At 43.1% G+C, this 18,675-nt stretch overlaps 1 protein-coding gene across 1 annotated transcript in view; it reads right to left on the bottom strand.

Annotated features, from left to right (window-relative positions):
* LOC124554087 overlaps positions 1-18,675 on the bottom strand; it is a 112,736-nt gene that overhangs the window by 13,962 nt on the left and 80,099 nt on the right. Inside the window, exon 5 of the mRNA XM_047128136.1 lies at positions 12,798-12,824. Coding sequence (XP_046984092.1) covers positions 12,798-12,824 — 27 coding nt within the window. The remainder of the gene's footprint in view (positions 1-12,797; positions 12,825-18,675) is intronic.

Below are 18,675 nucleotides of genomic sequence, written 5' to 3'. Positions count from 1 at the left end.
GCAGAGTAATAATAGTTACAGAGAAAGATCGCATTTCAGTAGTAATGAATATGACAGAGATTACCATAGAAACAGACAATATGGGAACAAAAACAATTATTATCAAGGGAGACAGAATAACTTTAGACGCAACGGTCCAGCGCGCAGTTACGATTCAGGGAGAAATTCTCCACCACGCGACCAACAAGAAAGAAACTATGGGATCTACCGACATGACGACAGGCGATATAATAGTAACAACAGACCAGAATTTAATCAGAACTGGCGGATTTCAAACAGGGCAGGGCCCTCTCGACAACGTGAACTTGTAGATGTTAGACCTCCAAATCCCAGTAACGACGTGCGGCAACAAAGGAACAGACAATGACTCGCACCGCAGGCAGACACGTGCGCCGGCTGGCTCCGAGAAAAATTACATAGACGCTAACATTGAGAAAAATTTTAGCATTCTTTACCTATGTACCATATACCACATGATAATTCCACTTAAGTTGAAACTCTGCGTACTAGGAAGAGTAAAGGTTAACACCACATTTCACATGTAAAACCGTTTATCGAAAGATAATCTGCTGTTTAACTTTGTCTTTGCCATAAATCCTTTCAGTTCACATTTCTTGTATGAATTGTCAGACTTAGAAACTGTTACCATGTAACAATGTTTGAAGTTAAATATCCAATCAAGAACCAAGAGAACTTATTTAAACAGAAATTACGAATGCATTGTTATAGTGAACAGACGTCACAGTGTTATTGTGTGTGTACATTCTTGCTTGTTAGTTGCACGATTACGTAACGACTATACGGCTTACATACTTGGAACATATACTGGTACTGCTAATGAGATTTTAATGCAACATTTTGGTTTACTTGAAAATACATTCTGGATTTAAAGTACTTTCAGTGAGATACCAGACGACACAGTGGTTAGTTTATGTGACAGCTACACGATTTTATCACGACGCTACTAATTAGTGACAATTTACAATGTTGCTTTTGCAGTGTTTCTGTTATATATCTGCACAGTTTTCTGTTTTATTCTGGAAAGTAAAACATGTTTTAGTAGTAACTTTTGTGGTACAGCTACAATGAGACAGCCTTTTCCATAGCACAACAATACGTTACAGTACAGTACTTTCTTCATCGCAACAATAAGCGTAATAACTACGATATTTATACGCAAAGCATTTCACTTTTGTTTATCATGAAGTAAGTACATTGACTTCTGCAGAACTTAGCTTTCGGAGGACGATAACTACGAGACTTAGACAGAGATTATCTTACAACATGACGCACAGTTTAGCGCTACAGTACACGTATTTGAGTGATTAATTTCGCACTTAAAACATTTATTTTTTTTAGATATTTGAAGTACAATGATACAAGGGTTTTCCATGATACATTTCATTCCATTGCTGTAATCTGTAACACTTGAGGGTATAATTACACTAATCCTCAGGGGGGTACACGCTTACTTTGTGTACCATGTGTGTGGCAAGCACAAGGAGCCCTAGCTAATGTAGTATTTGCTTATACAACTTTACACATCGGTACCATATTTCTCTAACACACAAATTGCACAGCTATCTGATCATTTAACTGAGAGAGACAAACATTTTTTTTACCACGTCAGTGACAGATGTTTACGTAATTACACAGTTGGATAACTTCACACTTACAAAATTGTAGTTTGTCTGTACTTTGTGAACTCTTCATATTTTTTCAGAACCATTGTGATACTATGAGAGCTTTGAATGATGTATTTGGTATGAGATCATGATTTTTAAGGTACGTTTGAGGTAGGTGAAATTATTGAAATGAGCAGAGACTATTTTTTTGGGTTTGAAATTATTGCAGAAAGCTACGACGTTTTTGACATTTGACTGAAGTGTTATGATGTTATTTTTACGACGACGATGTGTATTACACTGCTGAGGTATGTTTATGGTCAATAAGCTGATGCTATATGAGGAATTTGATTATGCTACGTATCTGTTATGATGAAATATTGAAGAAGTGTCGACGAATATTTATATGTGTAATAAGGTAAGGAGTAATGAATAATGGTTAGGGACTCTGACTTGTGAAAAAGAATGTTGGAAACCAAGAATCGTACTTTAAGAGTTATGAAATGTGTGTAAATGCGTGAATGTATCACAATGCCGGCGAAAATTTCTTGGACACTGTTATATTCATAAGATTTTGTATCTACACATTTGCAACGCAAATTCTCGACCCGTGAAATTTTTCATATGAGACTGTCACTGTAGTGAAAACTGCTCTCGTAAATATTTCCGTAAGAAAGTTAAGTTACCACTTGCACGTAACGCGTCACGGGCACCCAGGTGTGTCAGACGCCTGGAGAAAAAGCCATCAGTGTGTGCCTTTTCAGAGCCACAGGTAGAAAAAAAGGGAGGCCATGATCCTCGCTATTGACATTCCTTTGTTGAAAGCATAGCAAATATGACACGCTCAAACTTGAAAACATATGATTATACTGAGGAGCTCTTAATTTATGATATTTACTAAAATGCCTGATGAAACGATGAGAAACATTTCACGGCTATTGTCTTGCTAGTTGAGAGAAATGCCGTATGGCTTATTTTATGTATTTATTTACTCATTTTGTTTAATATCTAGTTTCTAGCCGCACTGCAGCATTGGTTAAAATAAAATTTAATAGATGTACTAATATAAATATTTTATGCCTACAGATCCAGTAAATAATTTTATGATCTATTCAAAAAACGAAGGAGCATACAAAGACATTTCCCTTCACAGGAATTGCATACGGAATTTTCTTTTCAACTACTTGGTAATTTTTTTGGTAGAAGAACTTCTTGTGGGGCACCACTTTAATTACATAGACATTAAGATGTGAATATACACTCCTGGAAATGGAAAAAAGAACACATTGACACCGGTGTGTCAGATCCACCATACTTGCTCCGGACACTGCGAGAGGGCTGTACAAGCAATGATCACACGCACGGCACAGCGGACACACCAGGAACTGCGGTGTTGGCCGGCGAATGGCGCTAGCTGCGCAGAATTTGTGCACCGCCGCCGTCAGTGTCAGCCAGTTTGCCGTGGCATACTGAGCTCCATCGCAGTCTTTAACACTGGTAGCATGCCGCGACAGCGTGGACGTGAACCGTATGTGCAGTTGACGGACTTTGAGCGAGGGCGTATAGTGGGCATGCGGGAGGCCGGGTGGACGTACCGCCGAATTGCTCAACACGTGGGGCGTGAGGTCTCCACAGTACATCGATGTTGTCGCCAGTGGTCGGCGGAAGGTGAACGTGCCCGTAGACCTGGGACCGGACTGCAGCGACGCACGGATGCAAGCCAAGACCGTAGGATCCTACGCAGTGCCATAGGGGACCGCACCGCCACTTCCCAGCAAATTAGGGACACTGTTGCTCCTGGGGTATCGGCGAGGACCATTCGCAACCATCTCCATGAAGCTGGGCTACGGTCCCGCACACCGGGTGGACGTACCGCCGAATTGCTCAACACGTGGGGCGTGAGGTCTCCACAGTACATCGATGTTGTCGCCAGTGGTCGGCGGAAGGTGAACGTGCCCGTAGACCTGGGACCGGACTGCAGCGACGCACGGATGCACGCCAAGACCGTAGGATCCTACGCAGTGCCCAAAGGGGACCGCACCGCCACTTCCCAGCAAATTAGGGACACTGTTGCTCCTGGGGTATCGGCGAGGACCATTCGCAACCATCTCCATGAAGCTGGGCTACGGTCCCGCACACCGTTAGGCCGTCTTCCGCTCACGCCCCAACACCGTGCAGCCCGCCTCCAGTGGTGTCGCGACAGGCGTGAATGGAGGGACGAATGGAGACATGTCGTCTTCAGCGATGAGAGTCGCTTCTGCCTTGGTGCCAATGATGGTCGTATGCGTGTTTGGTGCCGTGCAGGTGAGCGCCACAATCAGGACTGCATACGACTGAGGCACACAGGGCCAACACCCGGCATCATGGTGTGGGGAGCGATCTCCTACACTGGCCGTACACCACTGGTGATCGTCGAGGGGACACTGAATAGTGCACGGTACATCCAAACCGTCATCGAACCCATCGTTCTACCATTCCTAGACCGGCAAGGGAACTTGCTGTTCCAACAGGACAATGCAAGTCCGCATGTATCCCGTGCCACCCAACGTGCTCTAGAAGGTGTAAGTCAAATACCCTGGCCAGCAAGATCTCCGGATCTGTCCCCCATTGAGCATGTTTGGGACTGGATGAAGCGTCGTCTCACGCGGTCTGCACGTCCAGCACGAACGCTGGTCCAACTGAGGCGCCAGGTGGAAATGGCATGGCAAGGCGTTCCACAGGACTACATCCAGCATCTCTACGATCGTCTCCATGGGAGAATAGCAGCCTGCATTGCTGCGAAAGGTGGATATACACTGTACTAGTGCCGACATTGTGCATGCTCTGTTGCCTGTGTCTATGTGCCTGTGGTTCTGTCAGTGTGATCATGTGATGTATCTGACCCCAGGACTGTGTCAATAAAGTTTCCCCTTCCTGGGACAATGAATTCAAGGTGTTCTTATTTCAATTTCCAGGAGTGTACATTTCCCTTTTCTGCATTGTTGTCTTTAGTGTAATATTTCTTTCTGCTTGAGCTATGTCATGTTTAGATATAAGTTATTTCATTTGCTGCTGCTGTTTGCCAGGCATAGTGTTACTGAATTTGAATTTGTGTTACTCTGCTAAGCCAGTTTACTACTGATTTATTTTTCTTGTTTGCTGCTCATTGCCTTATATTGGTTGTAATATTGTTGCTTACTTTGCCAAATTGATTTTTTGGTCATTGCTGTTTGTGTTAATTGTTTTGTGCTGCTGCATTGCCTTGTCCCTTAGTTGAGCATCTGAGCTCAGTAGATTTAAGTTAGCTTAAGATGGGGTAGGCTATATGAGAGAACGACTTGTGATGAATTGGAAGAAATGCATTGAGAAGCTGTAAGAAAATGGTTTGGCCAAAAAAGTATTTTGAAAGAGGATATGAACCAAAAAAGTAGGGTTTAGGGACAACAGGTTTAGGTACGATTTTCTTGGAAATAAATAATGAGGTAAGAAATATGTGAACATATAAATACAGAAAGCATGCTTGGATAGGATTTTTTTTTGTGGAAACAAATGTTGAAATAAGACGAAAGATCTATGGAATGAAATTTTTATGTTGGACTGCAGTACCAAATGTTACACTGAAAACAAACCCTGCCCTTTCCCTTTCTGTTATTCCGCTATGTGTTTGTGTACTCTTGTATATTTGTGTTCTTCCTGTCTTTATGTGTTTATCTGATGAGAGTTGCATTGTAGAATTTTTCTGATAATATGCTATTTACTTTGAAAAGATGTTTAGACATTATTTATTCTGTTTTGTTGCTCATATGTGAAGGTCATGTTTCAAAAGTTATTCTGATCTTTTATGTATGTACTTATGTCATAATTACTGTAACACTGATGTATATGTCTATTTCCATTCTCTTGTAAAGCCTGTATTACTACAAATGTTATCTGTATTATTATGTTTTTAATGATGTATTTTGTACCTTTGTTATTATATTCTTATGTTATAAAATTGTAATTGACACCAGTTCATCAAATTAAGTAACTTGTAAGTTACATTTCACTGCACATGTTTCTGTTGGTCATAGTATATGGAAAATATGTGAGAAGTATGGACTCTTAGTCTTTGCACGTGTGTTAATAATTCAGCAATGGACTGCATAACAGCAAGGACAATTTCAAAAACTTTGTGAGTGCACAAGTGATGGTTTATGGACTTGCTATATTATCCGCAAGACTCTTCAATGGTCATTGTGCACCTGCACAGTCACAACAGATGGCTGCTGGCCATTTCTGCAAGGACTACAGTGGGTCTACACCTTTGCTGACTCACCAGTACCATTATTTCTACAAGGACTGCAGTGGGTCTGCACCTCTGGTGGCCAACCAATACCGTAATCTCTACCAGGACTACAGTGGGTCTACTCTGTGATGACCTACCTACCAATATTCTACAAAATTTCGACTGACTCTGCTGTGGGTTTGCTCTGCTGTGGACCAATACCTGTCTGCATGTCAAGAGTCAGCACTGTCTTTCCGTTGGAAGGACAACACTACTTCTTCAAGATTGCATGGAAATCCACTACTTCCGTGTGCATTTTCTTTTACTGCTCAGACTTTGAGAAAAACACTGCAATGTTACTGTGATGAATGATCAGGACTGTCTTTATGGACTGTGAGAGAATTTTAGCTTTTGACCAACATTGTATCAATAAGTGGGCGCATTTGATATCTTTGTTATTGTAATTATGAAAAATTTTATCAAATCATTATTGGCCACTGCCCAAAACAATTTGTAAAAATTTTTGTGGGGAGTATGGGCACTATGTAAGTAGGCAGTTTATGTTTTCTTATTGGCAACGTTACGTAGCGCTCTGTATGAAAATCACTGGCTGTGCTGTGTGCAGTCGGTGGCTAGTCTGCATTGTTGTCTGACATTGTAGTGTTGGGCAGCTGGATGTTAACAGCGCATAGCGTTGCGTAGTTGGAGGTGAGCCGCCAGCAGTGGTGGATTTGGGGAGAGAGATGGCGGAGTTTTGAAATTTGTAATACTGGATATCATGAACTGCTATGTATATTATGATTTTTCAACACTATTAAGGTAAATACATTGTTTGTTCTCTATCAAAATCTTTCATTTGCTAACTATGCCTATCAGTAGTTAGTGCCTTCCGTAGTTTGAATCTTTTATTTAGCTGGCAGTAGTGGCGCTCGCTGTATTGCAGTAGTTCGAGTAACGAAGTTTTTTGTGAGGTAAGTGATTTGTGAAAGGTATAGGTTAATGTTAGTCAGGGCCACTCTTTTGTAGGGATTATTGAAAGTCAGATTGCGTTGCGCTAAAAATATTGTGTGTCTGTTTAAGCCCAGTCACGTATATAAATTTTCAAAAGGGGACGTTTCAAGATTAATTGCGTTTAAGTAGTTCTAAGTTCTAGGGGACTGATGACCTCAGAAGTTCAGTCCCATAGTGCTCAGAGCCATTTGAACCATTTGAAGAAGTATTTTAACTGATATTCGAATGAAAGAAGTAGGAAAATACTCCGGAAAAGACAGGAATAAAGCAATATGTACTTAGGAACTAAGCACAGGGATACCATGTCAAGAAAGCTGCACGAAAATTGTGAACAAATCGAAAAACAAATAATCGTCGGAAAAGATAAATTCAGCATACAGAAAAAGCAAAACCACATCCGTTGAATTAAATGGAGGAGTGTCAACATTAATAGTGGAGAAAGAGCTACGATGTTAAACGCAGAGGAGAGAGAGGATATGTGGAAAGACGGTGTTTAATGGCTTTAGGAGGGAAAAGAGCTGTCAGTGACGAGCTGGAAGAAGAAACAGACGTCAATAAGGGGTTCATTATTACTCTCAGAGTCTGACACAGCTATGGAGGACTTGCACTTGAACAAGGTAAAAGACATAGATACTCAAGTTTTGCAATTCCTAAATGCGCTGGGATTAAACGCAACAAAACGTCTTTTCATGTTGTGGTGGAGACTTTCGAAAATATCATCGGTATAATTCCAAAGGTAGTAAATGGAAATAAATGCGTGACTTATTGCACAATCAGTACAGTAGCTCAAGAATGCAAGTTTCAGAAACAAATAGCATAGGATGCAAAAATAGTTGTGGACGTGACCGATGGTTTTGCTTTAGAAAAGGCAGTTCTGAAGAAGCAACACTTAAGAAAAATTAAGGCTCTTTTATGGGATTAGCAGACCTTGGAGAAACGTTAGGGAATGTCGAATGGTGAAGGATTATCGAATTTCTGAGGAAATAACAGTGAGCATTACGGAAAGACGTGAAATATACATATGTATAAGTATCATAAAGTAACAATTAGTACTGAAGAAAAATGACGAAGTGCTCGTATTAAGAAAGGTATAAGACAGAGATGAACTCTTTCATTCTTACTGTTCAATGTGGCCGCGCGGAGTGGCCGCGTGGTTAGAGGCGCTATGTCACGGATTGCGTGGCTCCTCCCGCCTGAGATTCGAGTCCTCCCTCGGACATGGGTGTGTGTGTTGTTCTTAGCATAAGTTAGTTTAAGTAATGTGTAAGTCTAGGGACCCCAGACCTCAGCAGTTTGGTCCCTTGGGAATTCACAAACATTTGAACATTTTGTTCAACGTGTACATCGCAGAAGCAGTGACAGGTCGGTCCAGGAGTGGGGTTAAACCACAGAGTGAAAGGTCACCAGGGATAAGATTCGCAGATGACATTGTTCATGTCAGTGAAAGCAAGGAATATTTGCAGAACATACTGAATAGAATGAACAGTCTACAGAGCACGGAAAATGGACTGAGAGTAAATCGAAGAAAGGAGACAATAGTGATGTGCGGAAGAAACGTGGTTTGTGAGAAAGTCTATTGTTATCAAAAAAATTTTCCTTGTTTTGAGAAAGATATTTCTGAAAATGTGTGTTTGGACTGCAGCTTTGTGTCAGACGAGGAAATTCCAGAAAGTAGAGAGACAAAGCATTTTGGATGTAGTGCTATAGAAGGATGTTGAAAATTAGGAGGACTGATGAGGTACGGAATGGGGAGCGGAGAAGATTATATGGAAAACATTTACAAAAAGAAGAGACGTGATGATGGCTCATGTATTAAGAATCAAGGAATAACTATTATGATGCTTGCAGGAATTACAGAGTATGAAACTCGTAGGGCAAGACAGAGACTGGAAAATACGGAAAGAACAATTGAGGACGGAGAGTGCAACTGCTGCTCTGGGGCGAAAAGTTGGCACTGGAGAGGAAACCGTTGCGGCCACTGGAACACCTGTAGGGACATTGATCAACGAAAAAGAAAATGGCGATTTAGAAGATTGTTGGCCTTTTTAACTGGCATTCTTGCTTACTTCTGCCAATATAAAGTGTGTCTGATATTCAAATGACAGGAAAGAGAGCGTTGACTACTGAATATATTTGAATTTCCATTGACATTTGCAATCAAAGTTCATCACAAAACCTGTACTGAAGCTGTGTTTCGTTGTCTTCTGCTATCAGACAGTGCTACAGGTTGTCTCATGTTTATACAGAAAAGACGTACAGGAACGTCTTCATGTTCTTACATGTTTCTTCTCCCCACATTACGTTAGGTATCTAGTTAGTAAAGTTTCATCGAATACTTTTATGGAAGAAAACTATATCCCTCAAGGGGATTTCTCAACTGTGACGTGGTTTCTGATGGCTATAACTAACAATACCTCAATGGACTGTTCGGGCGCTTTAGTTGCGGAGAGTTTTCCAGTTTTCAATACATCTTTCACAATTGCAGCAAGTACGCAACAACTGCAGATGACTAGAGAGATGGGCACACAGACCTGGATTCAAGTAATTGTCAGAAAACAAACTGCATGTGTTGCTTGTTAACAGTTCCCGTCATCCTATCCGTCTTCCAGAACTGAAACTGAAGGACATCTTTTTAAATTTGAAGGCGTCGGTGAGGTATATGGGCATCCATTTTCATCAGGCGTTCAAGTGCCTCCCACATCTGAGGAACTTTTGCTCTCGATCCATCAAAGCCCTTGAAATTTTAAAGCGTGCAGCACACAGAGTTTGGGAAGAAGATCGAGCAGACCTGCCCCAGTTTTAAAGAGAGTTTGTCTGGTCCCAGCTTCATGATGGATCTCCGATGATCAGACCTTCTAGACCGTCATATTTGGAGGTCCACTGGGTGGGCATTAGACTAGCAACAGGTGCATTTAGAGCCTCTTCACCGAAGCTTGCCAGCCACCACTTCTGATCTGACGGCAGCTGTTCGCCGTAACCCATCTCCATGGCTGAGGTTGCTAATGCAATCCTGTGCAGTGGCGCTTGACCTGGTGGTAAGGCAGTTTGGATTCTGGCGGCGGAAAAAAGTTTTTACTGCCAGTATTTGGGTGGCGAGGGGAGGACAGGTGGTGGCGTAAAGCTCCTGGTCACCAGGCTCTACGCCAGTGTTCTCGTTTGAATACCAAAGCTTTCTGCAGTGTCTCACGAAGTGGGGGCATGCAACACTGTTGATGGTAGTTTGTCTGCTGGATGGGGATGTTTAGCCCGGCCCCCTTTGTGTCATTCATGAGGAGCAGGCCATGTGCCAGCACTGGCTTTCACCCTCTCCTTTCTCCTGTCATCATCATACAAAACAAACACACACACAACACATACATGGAATATTACAAATATTGTAATGGATCACGTTGTAAATAAAAATAAAACAAAGAAGCTACTCACTGTGCAACAAGCTTACAAAATGTCTTGTAAAATCTAATTGCCAGCATACCATACTGATTGTCTCCCACTCATAGAGTGGCTTTTCGATAATCGTCTGTGAGCAGTGGGACCATTTGGGAACCGAACAAAGAGCTGTATTTTAAAAGTGGTTGTGGCGAATATTAAGCCTCACAACACAGGTGCAGTAATTCACCACCATATTATGTTTAGAAGCCATTACTTAATTTGACTTATTTTACAGATCGTAATTTTTAGGTATATTTACTAACGTCTTACATGAACACATGAATTTTAAGATTGTTTATTGAAATGTATCTAGACAGAGAGAATACCTTGGGTGCTCGATGGTTATCTCTGATTGTGTCCTCAGAGTCTGCCTACCAGATGCTTTCACAATCCGTCATGCTGAGCTATAGGATATTTGGAAGGCCCTGTATCGTATGAGATGATCCAAGGGAAACTCTAAACTGACCCAATACCCTTAGTGCTCTACAGGCTCTTCAAAATAAGCAAGTAGGTGAAAAGGTTTCGTAAAATATACGAACTGCATTTCTCTTGCGGCCACATTGTGGATAGGTGGTGGTGTTTTGCCAGGTACCTGGGCTGGAAACCAGCAGGTGAAGGAGGCCTGTAGGGAGTGGCAGTTGGAGAAAGCATCATTCCCTTGGGACGTGTGAACTCACCGTTGAGCCAGAAGGTCAGGCGTGAATGGGAAGGTGAGTGGCTTGTCACCGTTGCTCTTTGTGGGTGGCGTTTTCTCCGTAGAAAGTTCCAGCCATTTCTGAAATTCGTTGAACTGTCCAGATTACACTCTAAGTTGTTAGGTTGAAGGAGTTTCAGAGCGGTGTCTCATCCCTTACCAGTCCAACCTTTAGTCAGCTGCAGTTCCTGCTGCTCCATTTAAAATCTTTCATTGTACCTTTCCTCTTTTAGTTGACTGCTTTACAAATCATGATTTAATACATCATAGTGTCTCTTTCTCCCTCTCTCTCGCTCTCTGTCTCTCTCTCTCTCTCTCTCTCGCTATGTGTGTGTGTGTGTGTGTGTGTGTGTGTGTGTGTGTGTGTGTGTGTGTGTGTGTGTGTGCGTGCGTGTGTGTGTGTGTGTGTGTGTGTGTGTGTGTGTGTGTGTGTGTGTGTCTGAATGCGTGTGAATTCATATGGGACCAAACTGGGAGGTCTCTAGACATACACACTACTTAAACTATGTTAATAACAACACACATACCCATGGCTGAGGGAGGACTCGAAACTCCAGTGGGGAGGGGCTGCATAATTCGGAACATGGCACCTCTAAGTGGGCGGCCCACACAGAGTGGAAATAATGTAAAACATATTGTGACTGTGTACTGGAAACTTGTAGTTTCAATAGAGACTAGCAACAGTCACAGAAAAGCCTTACGTAAAATGTTGCCTGCGAATTCTCAACTGCGTCTTATGTAGAAAGTAATATCAATAGCTGGGTTGGATTGTTTGGTGGAAGAGACCAGACAGCAAGGTCATCGGTCTCATCAGATTAGGGAAGGAAGTCGGCTGTACCATTTCAAAGGAACCATCCAGGAATTTGCCTGGAGTGATTTAAGAAAATCACGGCAAACCTAAATCAGGAGGGCCGGGCGCGGGATTGAACCGTCGTCCTACCGAATGCGAGTCCAGTGTGCTAACCACTGCGCCACCTTTCTGGGTTCAATAGCTTGCAATGCTGGGACACAGTGGGGTGGGGGATTACTCTATCAAGGAATCCATCAACTCTTCAACAGAAGGGAGAAATGTCTCTTTTCATCTTCTTTCAAAGTGTATCAAACTAACAATCCACCCAACAGTCGCTTCTGTGACTATTTCCTAATAAAACACTAGAACAAGCATTAAAGATTTAATTTAATAATTGCCAACCTCTTGTTTCTTTTCAGAGTCTGTGGTAGTTATGTCCATTTTGTAACGAGAATTTTATAAGAATAGCAATTGTCATGATGTTAACAGATCTTTTGTATTATTTATTACAGCATAATTCTTGTACAATCATCATGTCCAGCGTTGTGGGTGAGTACTGTTCTGGAATGAAACCTGAGGTAGAAGGACAAAACGATGGACCAAGACATTCTGAAGTAACGATTCAGTATACATACATAAAAACTTTTGATGTCAGCTGAGCTGGCCGCAGTGGCTGAGCGGCTCTAGGCGCTTCAGTCCGGAACCGAGCGACTGATACGCCCACAGATTCGAATCCTGCCTCGGGCATGGATGTGTGTGATATCCTTAGGTTAGTTAGGCTTAAGTAGTTCTAAGTCCTAGGGACTCATGACCTCAGATGTTAAGTCCCATAGTGCTCAGAGCCATTTGAACCATTTGATGCCAGTTGATTACATGGCATGCTCATTGAAACTGGATTTTGATATAACATCTCAAATAATAAATAATGCTGTAAAGACACTGTTGCACAACTGAGAATATATCCACAACAATAACAAAAAATTTGGTTATGTGGACGATACATACCTCCTAAAGGTGGCTTGAATCCCAGAGCTGCAGAAAGAAAAGTAGTGTAAATATACAATATTTAATAATATATATAATATTTAATAAATATAAAATAAATTTAATAATATAAATATACAGAAGTAAATGAGATAAGTGCAGGAGAATAGTATAGTTCTAAGTTTCTTCAGCAATGGCAGTCGCTTGTATACAATAGACACATATCTAAATCATTAAGCAAAAAAGAAAACTTTCTACTGATGGTTTAAAAACTTAATTTCAGACAAATTTCAATTAACGATGTTCTTATTGGGTAATTTTTATCAGTCCTAGGAATCTGCGTGGCAACAAATAAAATGAAAACAAAATTATATCAATAAAACACACTCAGCACAGTGCCTATGTGAACAATCAAAACAGCTTTCTATAGCACTCTGGCGTGTTCCTTTGCCTGTTCTGCCAGTCGGAACTAGTTATTCACTTTCAATGCCTTTGAAGTTGATAGGAGATTACAGTGAAATCTGTCTTAGTTTTATTTCTTTTGAGTTCCGCTGTCACAAGGTATATCTTGAATTTCATTCATATAAGATTTTCAGACTCATCCAAAGTAACCCTAAATATTGGAAGATATCTTTTAAAAACACTGTGTCATTTAGAAAAAATATGTGACACAAGATGATACCTTAGTTTTAAATGGTCAAACTCAATTTCCTTTTACCTCTCTGATAAATTCAGTTTCAGTTATATAAGAAATAGGTTACAAATGTAAATTATGTTGTATTTTCATCTATTCTGACTGTACCAATATACATAGACACAATTTTTTCATTTATAATGAGATGAACCTGTAAGTCACTCATAAATTTTTCTGTGTTTATGACATTCAGTTGTCGTCTATCAGTGGCTTAAGAAGGCAAAAGATGTTTCCTAATTACAATTTTTGAAAATTAAATTATTCTGGAGCTAAGTACTATAGATATCAACGATTTAATGATTTAAGGATAAATAAGGTACACTTTACACAAACTGCTAAAGAAGTAAAGTCTTGCATTCAAAATGAGATAGATGTTGAGCAGAGATGCTATGAGTACTCTGGGACAAAACCTGTCACAGTGTTTGCTGCCCTTCTTTGTATATGACATCGCATTCCAAGACAGTGGAATCGAAGATGGCAAGGCAGGAAATTTAAAAAATCCAAGACAGGGCAATTACTGAAATATCCAAGATGATGTAACTAGCTCACTTCTCTAAATTTTAAAATGATGGGAAATTTAAGAAGCCTACTTATGACAGCGAGAAATTCAAAAAGCCCAGACTTGCGTGTGCTGCCCTATTTTGGATGCCCTCAGTATACGCAAATGGCATGTATATTGCCAATACATTTAGGGGCAGTGTTATGGAACAGTGTCTCCCATAACTGCTCTGTAATCTAATTAATAACCCACTCATCAAATTATACTACAAATTCAATCCAATTTTCGAGCGATAAATGAAATTGTACATGTAACTGAAACAAATGCCAGCGATTGTGAATCTAATAAGTTCTTCATTATTGCAAGTCTATGCTGTGACTGATGTGTGTAACGTTTCTGTGTAAGCTGGGTCTGCTGGCTGGCTGTGGGAAGTCGAGAACTGCACGGCGAGAATAGCAAGTGGTTCGGAAAACTTTTTTTCGCTAAAAGGGGCAGAATGCAGCCAGGGACACACTGGGAAGCAGCTGCAGCGCGGGACAGATGTGGGACGCCTAGCGTGGTCACCGCATGGGCAGCCGAGAGAAATCTGCGTTCTTTAAATTCCATTGTGAGAAGGAGCAAAAATAATAACTTTTAAAAATATAGAGGTTTGTGAAGGGGTTGAGGAAAAAATGAAGCAGTCAGAGAGAGAAGTACCCATTGGATTCAAAGGAGGCCACGAGTAACTTATGTTGAAATGTAGGGGCAGATATTCGTAGGCACCTGCTACAGGTGTTGAATATTAAAACCTACGATACTTAGAATCTTTTGTAACGTCAGTTGCCATCAGATAATAGAGTGCTGTTGTCATACTGAATACTAGCTCTCGGTAGCTAAGTAAGGTTTCGCTACTCTTGTGGAAGATGCAGTTTTATAACAGGACCTGGTTAGCGATATCATACGGCTCATCGTCTGACGTTTATTGTTTCACGAAACCGTGAACAGTAAACGTCTTTGTTTAATGATCCAGGATTGTATCGCCCATCTGAGGGAAGACGAAGCCAACTACTCAGTGTTTCAACAAGATGATGCTACTGCTAACAGAGCTTACAACACACTATGCGTCTTATGGAAGAGTTTTTTAGCGAAATTTTCATCTCAAAGAACCTATGGCAGCCTCGCTCCTCGGAGTTTACGCCAACAGACTTTTTTCTTTGGGGAATAGCATGTAGTGTACCGCAAACGCCAATGCTTGATTCGAGATTTAAACATTGAAATAACTTCATACATGAGAAGCATACCATAATCAGATGGACAGAAAGGGATTCCCAACAAAATTAGGCGGGTTGAGCCTTGTATAGTCACTCGTGGATGTCATTCCCAACATACTGCACATAGTAACCACACAGTTACTTTCTGAGCACCCATACAAGCAGTGGCACTCAAGACACATATTATCTACTCGTTACAGAGGAAATGTTGAGGCAGAAGAAATCCTGACCTCTGCCGCATTCGAGCAACGAAAAAATTCGTAAGTGACAAATGAAAATATCTATCAACGCTGGGGTTCTAAACCGGGTCTTGGAAGATGCATAAACTAACTACGCTACCTTGACATAGCAGTCAGACTCAACTGCGCAGACTACGCAAGTGTGCTACCCGTGCTACATCCATATTCCTATTCGCTGCACAGCCGGCCATGTTGGCCGAACGGTTCTAGGCGCTTCAGTCCGGAACCGCGCTGCTGCTACGGTCGCAGGTTCGAATCCGGCCTCGGGCATGGATGTGTGTGATGTCCTTAGGTTAGTTAGGTTTAAGTAGTTCTAAGTCTAGGGGACTGACGACCTCAGATGTTAAGTCCCATAGTGCTGGGAGCCATCTCAAGCATCATTCGCCGCACACCACCGAAGTTGCGTCCCTAGCCCTCCTCCCCCTTTTCGCTCACCGCATCGCACAAAGTCCCTTGCAAGGGCGGGTGAAAAGTGCTCTGCACTGAATGATGATGTTAGCCCTGACGGCGCATATACACTGCTAAGCCAAAAGGTTATGACCTCCTGCTTCATAGCCTGTTTGTCCGTGTTTTGAACGAAATACATCACTGATTTCGAGTAACAGGGTTCCGAAGTTTTGGAAATTTGGAAATTTGTGGTAAGTTTCTATGGGAGCAAACTGCTGAGGTCATCGGTCCGTAGGCTTACACACTACTTAACCTATCTAAAACTAATTTATGCTAAGGACAACACGCACACACCCATGCCCAAGGGAGGACTCGAACCGCCGACGCCGGCAGCCATGCGAACCGTGGCAAGGCGCCTCAGACCGCACGGCTACCCCGCGTGGCCCCGACGGTTTGTCGGCACAGCTCATGTAATTCGCGAAAATAACGGGACGCTGATTTGCTTACGCAGTGATGGCACCAGATAGCGACTCAGATGGTTACCGTAGGATTTACATCAGACGCATTTGGTCGCCAAGACATCACCGTGAGTTCACTATATTGCTCCTCAAACCACTGTAGCACGGTTCTCGCTCCGATACACGGACCATTATACTGCTGAAAGATGACATCGCCGTCGGAGAAGACGTCGAGCATGAAGGGATGGCCTTCCGGAGTGGCCGAGCAGTTCTAGGCGCTGCAGTCGTGAACCGCGCTACCGCTGCGGTCGTAGGTTCGAATCCTGCCTCGGGCAGGGATGTGTGTGATGTGCTTAGGTTTAAGTAGTTCTAAGTTCTAGGGGACTGATGACCTCATAAGTCCCATAGTGCTCAGAGACATTTGAGCCATGAAGGGATGCAGGCAGTATGCAACTGCCAATGTGTCCAGAATGAGATTTTCACTCTGCAGCGGAGTGTGCGCTGATATGAAACTTCCTGGCAGATTAAAACTGTGTGCCCGACCGAGACGCGAACTCGGGACCTTTGCCTTTCGCGGGCAAGTGCTCTACCATCTGAGCTACCGAAGCACGACTCACGCCCGGTCCTCACAGGTTTACTTCTGCCAGTACCTCGTCTCCTACCTTCCAAACTCTACAGAAGCTCTCCTGCGAACCTTGCAGAACTAGCACTCCTGAAAGAAAGGATACTGCGGAGACATGGCTTAGCCACAGCCTGGGGGATGTTTCAAGAATGAGATTTTCACTCTGCAGCGGAGTGTGCGCTGATATGAAACTTCCTGGCAGATTAAAACTGTGTGCCCAACCGAGACTCGAACTCGGGACCTTTGCCTTTCGCGGGCAAGTGCTCTACCATTTGAGCTACCGAAGCACGACTCACGCCCGGTCCTCACAGTTTTACTCATATCAGCGCACACCCCGCTGCTGAGTGAAAATCTCATTCTGGAAACATCCCCCAGGTTGTGGCTAAGCCATGTCTCCGCAGTATCCTTTCTTTCAGGAGTGCTAGTTCTGCAAGGTTCGCAGGAGAGCTTCTGTAGAGTTTGGAAGGTAGGAGACGAGGTACTGGCAGAAGTAAAGCTGTGAGGACCGGGCGTGAGACGTGCTTCGGTAGCTCAGATGGTAGAGCACTTGCCCGCGAAAGGCAAAGGTCCCGAGTTCGAGTCTCGGTCGGGCACACAGTTTTAATCTGCCAGGAAGTGTCAATGTGTCTCCGAATACTACCACAGGTGCCACGCAAGTGCAGCAGAATGCCTCCCACACCATAACACTGCTCCCACCAGCCAGTGCCAGTGGGTCGCTGCACGTTTGAAACCGCAGTTCACCTCGATGACGACCATCGACCTAGTGTAGCAAAAATGTGGTTCACCCGAAGAGCCGACACTTTTCGATTGATCGACGGTCGTACCCCGACAGTCCGGTGCCCACTGGAATCGTAGCTAACGATGTCGTTGCCTCAACACGTGGGGGTGGTGTGCTGCGGAGCTCCGTGTTGGGCAATGCACGATGAGAGGTGTGCTCCGGATTACTTGTGCTGCACCAGCACTGTGCTCTTTCGGCAGAGGTGCCACAGATCACCATCCGTGCTGCTTCACATAGCAGCGAAGCCTCCGACCCCAACGTCCTGTGAAGAATAGTGGACGCCTAGCCATTCAGCGCCTAATAGTAGTTTCACAGTCGAACCCCTTCCTGCAGATGCTCACGACAGTAGCACGTGAACATTCGACCGTCTCCGCCGTTTTAGAGATACTCGTTCACAGGTTCTGCGTAATAATAATCTGCCATTTGTCGAAGTCGCTTACCTCGGTGGATTTCCCCATGTGCAGCCCGTATCTCCACCGTCCGTGGCTGCTCCACTTACGCACTTTCGTCACTGCGTCACGTGCCCGCAGCGCCACCAGGCGGCGTCCAGCGACGCGGTGGACAGTCGTCGTAGTGTTTCGGCTTATCGCTGTGTATCTATGTAAGTGGTGCCTGTTCTTTCGGACATGTCGGGAAGTAAAGACACCACTCATACAGGTTGTAGATGTTTTTGAAGGCCTTTATGCTCAAAAACATCAGATGGTAGAGAGTGCCAAAATTAGCACTGTGCGATCTAGAACTAACGCTCAGCAATTAATACTTACTTTTGTCTTATTTACAATTAAGGGCAATATGGTTTATTCGTTTGGATGTTCACGTTACCAATTCTGACGCAGAGACATAAGCAGTTTGCACGACATGTGCCCACCTCTCTTCCCACTGAAGCCCTCGAGCTGCCTGCACCACTCACTCACTCTGCATGGAGACGCTCACAACGCGACACTACACAGCGCCCTGCCCTCTCCCACTCCT

The sequence above is a fragment of the Schistocerca americana genome, chromosome 11 (assembly GCF_021461395.2).
Source record: "Schistocerca americana isolate TAMUIC-IGC-003095 chromosome 11, iqSchAmer2.1, whole genome shotgun sequence".
NCBI lineage: Eukaryota > Metazoa > Arthropoda > Insecta > Orthoptera > Acrididae > Schistocerca > Schistocerca americana.
This window is presented reverse-complemented; position numbering and strand designations above follow the sequence as displayed.